At 35.9% G+C, this 6070-nt stretch overlaps 1 protein-coding gene across 1 annotated transcript; it reads left to right on the plus strand.

The window, feature by feature from the left end:
• Positions 1-488: 488 nt before the first annotated feature.
• On the plus strand, positions 489-3975 carry LOC133727152 (cytochrome P450 704C1-like). The gene is made up of 6 exons (XM_062154778.1): positions 489-858; positions 2107-2322; positions 2407-2697; positions 2780-3100; positions 3261-3464; positions 3595-3975. Exons 1-6 carry the CDS (start codon positions 547-549, stop codon positions 3790-3792), a joined length of 1542 nt encoding a protein of 513 aa, XP_062010762.1. The 5' UTR covers positions 489-546; the 3' UTR covers positions 3793-3975.
• The last annotated feature ends 2095 nt before the right edge of the window (positions 3976-6070 follow it).

Below are 6070 nucleotides of genomic sequence, written 5' to 3' on the forward strand. Positions count from 1 at the left end.
CTCGTTGGGTAGCTACATATTAAAGCCGCGTGATTAAAACTTCAATGTTCTAAAGTTGTTAGATGGTAGGTGGGCGGTGGGGAGGGGCCTAGCGCCTAATTGCTTAGGCGGGTGCTTATGCCGATATTTTTTTATATTTTAATTTTATTATATAATATATAAATAAGTATCTTATCAAAGTAAAAACTATATATGATGATAGTGGTATCTATTATTTTCTCTGAATCTGTCTGGCCCTCGTACTTGTACTGTTATCTATCTGGCCCTTGTAATTAGTTAATTACAGACTTCATTTCTGGTTATTAGTAGTACGAATCCCTTTTTCTTGTGTTCCTCAAGGAAAAGTTGTTATTTGCATTTATTATTTTTTTAAATACTCGGCTCTTCTCAGCTACTTTTTTCATAATAATCCAACCGCCTGGTTGTTATTGCTTGCACCCTAAACTTGGCACATACACATACACATGAATATATGAGCGCGCGCATACACACACAAATATGTATATACACACACACACATAGCATGAGCCAAGTTCTCATTAGTGCATGAGCGTCATGGATTTTTTTTTCATTTCCTTACATCCTATATCTATAAGTTTAGCAGCAATTCTTATAGCTATCTATATGGTTAGACCCCATGCCAGAAGATTATATGAGAAGAGAAAGAGATATCATCCTGTTGCCGGAACTGTCTTAAACCAACTGATCAACTTCCCTCGTCTGCACCATTACATGACTGAGCTTGCATGCAAATACACAACTTACAGGTTGCTTGGCTTTTTCAGAAGTGAGATTTACACCTCAGATCCTGCAAATGTCGAATACATGCTCAAAACAAACTTTCCAAACTATGGCAAGGTATGTTATATGCTTTCTGAAGGTACAAGTTTTTTTTTTTTTTTGGCTTAAAAATATTATTTATTAAAAGGAAAAAGAGAACCACAAAGGGGGGACATGAAGCCAATACCCATTAAGGAAAAGAAAAAATAAAATTCAAAATGCATAACCAATTGAATCAAAGGTTTAGACACACAGTTGTCGTACGGTTGCGGGTAGGATAGGGATCCCGCGAACTAGTTTGACAATGTTTGGCCTTCGATTTTTTGTTATGAGTCTCTGGTAGAGTCCGAAGGAGATTCTCATCTTCGAAGATTGCGTCACCCTCATCATACCAAGAGTTGAAAGAATTGATGTCAGACCGAACATAAGCAGTCTGTCCAATGGGTTCTTTATTTTCCAAGTCACCTCAACAAAACTTAGTTTGAACATTCTGTCATGAAGAACTTGTTGGAGTTGGATCGGACTTGTTGCCAGGTTCAACATGTCTTGAACTACATCATCAACAACAATAGCATTTGAGCTCTCAATTTGTATGTCATGTTGAACAATGAACATCATTCAAAACGAAATTTCCATTAGATTCATCTCCTTCTTCACTAGAAGAGTCTACCACAATCTTCTCCCCATGATCTCCTTCACGCTCTGCTGAAAGAACTTGAAAAGAATTAGACAAAGGAACTGGAGAGACACATTGTTGCCCGATCCGCACATTAGGTGTTTCAAGAACACCAATGGCCTGACCTTCAATGTGATTGTCCACAAGAGTGCTAGGGCGTGCTTTAGTGTATTGCTCCTCAAAAATGACCCTAGAGGCATGTCCCAAATTATTTGGAACATGGATTGGGAGAATCTACAGCCTTCGAAGGGCTATCCAAGCCATTAGAAGTAGAAGGAATATCTATAGCCTTGCAATTATCTTTGGGAGGATCATCAGTGCTTGAAAAGAGAATACTTTGACTAAATTGTATGTCCCAAATTGGAAAAAGAGAACAGCTAGTGAGTTAAAGTATTGTCCTGTCAACATCTAGAAGAGCTCGCTTTAGTTAGTATGAGTATTGTCCTAAAAAAGAAGAATTCTCCTGTCAACATTTGGAGGAGCTCGCTCTGGATAGGATATATCTGTATATATATATAAGTACTTTTACCACAAAAAAAAAAAAACAAATAATAATAATAATAAGTGAAAAAAAAAAAGGAAGAAAAAAAAAACAAGTGAAATATGTAGCATTCAAGTTACAAATCACCACCATATCTGGCCTCCTGCAGGGTTTGTACCACCACAGCATATTGTCAGATATTGCAGGGGATAGTATTTTCACTGTGGATGGTGAAAGTTGGCGGCATCAGAGGAAGTTATCGAGCTATGAATTCTCAACCAAAGTAATGAGAGACTTCAGCCATGCAGTCTTCAAAACGAATGCAGTAAAACTTGCTCAAATAATTTCTGAAGCTGTAAGCTGCGACCAAGCAATAGAAATCCAAGTAAGTCTGCAATGCTTCAATTATCCCAAAGCATTATTATTTCATTTGTTTTACCAATATACTAATTTTGCTGTTTTTTGGAAGGATTTGTTTATGAAATCATCCTTAGACTCAATCGTCAGGATTCTTCTTGGTATCGAACTAGACACCATGAGTGGAACAAATGAAGAAGGTATCCGGTTTTCCTATGTCTTTAATGAAGCAAACGAATTTATCCTGTATCGATATGTTGATTTCTTCTGGAAGATCAAGCGGTTCTTAAACATTGGTTCCGAAGCAGTGCTAAAGAATCATATCAAAGTGATCGATCAATTTATGTATAAATTAATCAAAAGCAAGATGGATGCTGTCCATAAGTCAGAAGATAGGCTACCTGTGAGTTACCTTCTATCCCATCTGTTTGTTTAGGCTAAGTTGATTTAGCATTTTATTATTAATATATTGTCGATGAATGCAGCTAAAGAAAAGAGACTTTATTTCAAGGCTTTTGGAAATGAAAGAGACCAATCCAAAGTATATTAAAGACATGGGGGTCAATTTTATTATTGCCGGGAAAGACACTGTGGCTACTACTCTTTCTTGGCTTTTTTATATGCTCTGCAAGTATCCTCGTATACAAGAAAAGATTGCACAGGAGGTTAGAGAAGCAACCAATCTGAAAGATAATTCAAGTGTGGATGAGCTTGCAGCCAGCCTTACTGAAGAAGTCCTCGACAAAATGCAATATCTCCATGCAGCTTTGACTGAGACACTCAGACTGTACCCTGCAGTTCCAGTGGTAATATATAGAAATATTAATTGAATCTAACACATGATTATGATGTACAAGCATTATTCTACATGCTAAGCTAATAAAAGAAAGGACTCATTCTGCATTTTCTTAGTTGGAATTGCTTATATTACTTTGTAACGAGTTTGTGTCATGCTGTCATTCGTAGAATGCAAAAGTCTGTTTTTCCGATGATACCTGGCCAGATGGATTCAGTGTCAAGAAAGGGGATATGGTAGCATACCAACCTTATGCCATGGGCAGGATGAAGTTTCTATGGGGTGATGATGCAGAAGAGTTTCGACCAGAGAGATGGCTCGACGAAAATGACATTTTCCAGCCAGAAAGCCCTTTCAAATTCACAGTCTTCCAGGTAAATAGAGTATATATTGATATTACTCCGATCTCAATCTGGAACTTTTAATTGAAACACAAACAAAAGCACATTTTTTGGTTTGCTGTAAAATTCTACGTTAAACATGGGAATAATTTTGTTTACACAGGCTGGTCCCAGAATTTGCTTAGGAAAAGAATTTGCTTATAAGGAGATGAAGATCTTTTCTGCTGTGCTTTTAGGAAACTACATATTCAAGCTGAGCGAAAAGAAAACAGGGGTCAATTACAGGACCATGATCAACCTCCATATTGATGGGGGACTTTTCGTGCTTGCCTCTCCAAGATTGGAGCTTGAAAGATCTTAGGTGTTCAGTTGTAACATCTTTCATTGCACCCTTGCACTTATATATCTTGTTTGTACTTTGTTTTCCTGTACTCCACATAAACTCCTTTGCGTATTAATTACTTTGAAATGCCTTGTATTGATCTACTGTAATAATGAATGTTTTACTGTGTTGTTCTTTACCACAATAAAACATGTTACTTATTGTGAAATTGGTGATTCGAATTATTATATGTTCTCCATTTGATCGAATTGTTGCTTCACAATTATACTGAAAAATCACTATAGAATGGGTCGTTGGGCATCATTATTCTACAATAAAACCTTACTGTTTTATTGAACTCGTGTGATGTACATGCCAAAGCTTGTAGGTTCTACGAAACAAAATTAAGTGCTTAGTGAATAAAAGAAAGTCCCATGCTGCAGCACAGTTGAAATGGAGGATGTAGTGAAGGATCACCTAGCTAGTGTTATAATGGAGGAAGTCTTAATCTCGAGTCTATTCAATTGTGAAGTGTTGACGGGCGGGTTACGGGCGGGCTTAACGGGTTGGCGGTCTTAACGGGTTTAACCCGTTAAGATAACGGGTTATAACGGGTTAAGCCCAACGGGTTCGCGGGTTATCTGTTGGAACCCGTTAAGACCGCAAAGTTTTTTTTTTTTTTTTTTCATTTTAAAATTCTTTTCTAATCAATTACTCTTTTTTTTTTAATTTTTTTTTAAATCCTTTTCCAACCCATTACCCATTGAAACTCTTTTTTTTAAATTTTTTTTAACTTTCTAGATATTATAATATCAATGTTTCAGAATGTGGATTCAGGAATTGCAACAGATGTTTCATATGCTTCCAGAAGTATCCTACTTTGAGTAAATCTAATTTGAATCGGTACTTGTGATAATTTAAGAGAATATGCAGAACGTACCCATGAAAAACTCAAACCAGTAGCTAATTTGAATCCACATTTTTTGAAACATATTAGACTCACAATTCTCATAATAGGTTGAATCTAATGTTACTTGAAACTAAAATATTACAAATTCAAAGAAAATCATTACATGAAACTAAAAAAGTCTTTAGTTGGTGTGGCCTTGTCCATTCAATGTGAAATCCAACACATCTTTAGTAAGTTGCTTCAAATCAGTTCGATCTTGGTCTAAATTACACAAAAAGAAAGAGAGGCAAATTAAAATAAATATTCACATGATGAAAAGATAAGAAGCTAATACAATAACCAAGTGATATAGAATTTACCTTTTTTACCGAAAATCCAATCTCGAGTACATAGCAATGCTTGAACAGTATCAGGCAATAATGAGCTACGGTATTGATCTAGTACTCTACCAGCAGTACTAAACGCGGATTCAGATGCAACCGTAGAAATAGGAATTGTTAGCACATCACAAGCCATATGGAAAAGTATAGGATACCGAAATTGTTCCATTTTCCACCAAGAAAGAACATCCAACTCTTTCTTTCTTTCCAACCTTTCTTCATCAAGATACTTGTGAAATTCATTCTTCATACTCGAAGTTGAACCATTCTTGTAGTTAGCATCAAATTCCTAGACAAAAATAAACCAAACATGCACTTAAATCACAATGAAGCAAGCTACCTACTACAATACAAAGAAGCAAGCTAGGTCATGTTGTCCAAATATCAAACAGTAAGCTACTCACATTCAGTTTGATAATATATAAGTCATAGGCATAATTTAATAAAAACAATTTGATGTCTAATAATGGAAAGTAGATGACTAATAATGGTGTTTACCTCCAAAATGGTCTTCACCTTCAGTCATGCTGAACAATGGCCTCGATTAACAATTCAGAAAACTTTTCATACTGAAATTTTGAAGAACGTGTAGAAGACTGAGGTGACACTACATTACTTGAACTATAACAAGTATCATGATGACGTAAAAGGCTACCTGTTCCCGTAATAGAATCACACTTATACACAGCTCCACACTTTATGCATTCTGCACGCTCTATTTGATCCTCAGTCACAAGCAATTCTTTAAATGATATCCAACAACGAGAAGTTTTCTTTCGCTTCCTAACTGGAACACCTCTAGCGTGAAGTCTTCTACTCGTTCCATGTCCACTTTCTAACATACAAGAGAAATTGCATATACAGTTACGTAATTAAATCAAATCAATCAACCAATCAATCCTAAACAACAAACAAGATTGAAACTTTGAACACCCAAAAGAAAAAAGCAAAAAAAACCATGATTAGCAAAATATTCAAGAACCAAGAAACGTTCAGACATTTAAAAGATAAAAGCAACCAAAAAGAA

This window comes from Rosa rugosa, chromosome 1 (genome assembly GCF_958449725.1).
Source record: "Rosa rugosa chromosome 1, drRosRugo1.1, whole genome shotgun sequence".
NCBI classification, from domain to species: Eukaryota; Viridiplantae; Streptophyta; class Magnoliopsida; order Rosales; family Rosaceae; genus Rosa; species Rosa rugosa.

What these genes read in the sequence shown, in the direction of transcription:
- LOC133727152 (XM_062154778.1), top strand. Translation starts at nt 547, where the DNA reads ATGAGCGTCATGGATTTTTTTTTCATTTCCTTACATCCTATATCTATA. An exon ending in ACCAAGCAATAGAAATCCAA is followed by an intron (nt 2,323 to 2,406) that starts GTAAGTCTGCAA and finishes GTTTTTTGGAAG; the next exon opens with GATTTGTTTATGAAATCATC. An exon ending in TCAAATTCACAGTCTTCCAG is followed by an intron (nt 3,465 to 3,594) that starts GTAAATAGAGTA and finishes TTGTTTACACAG; the next exon opens with GCTGGTCCCAGAATTTGCTT.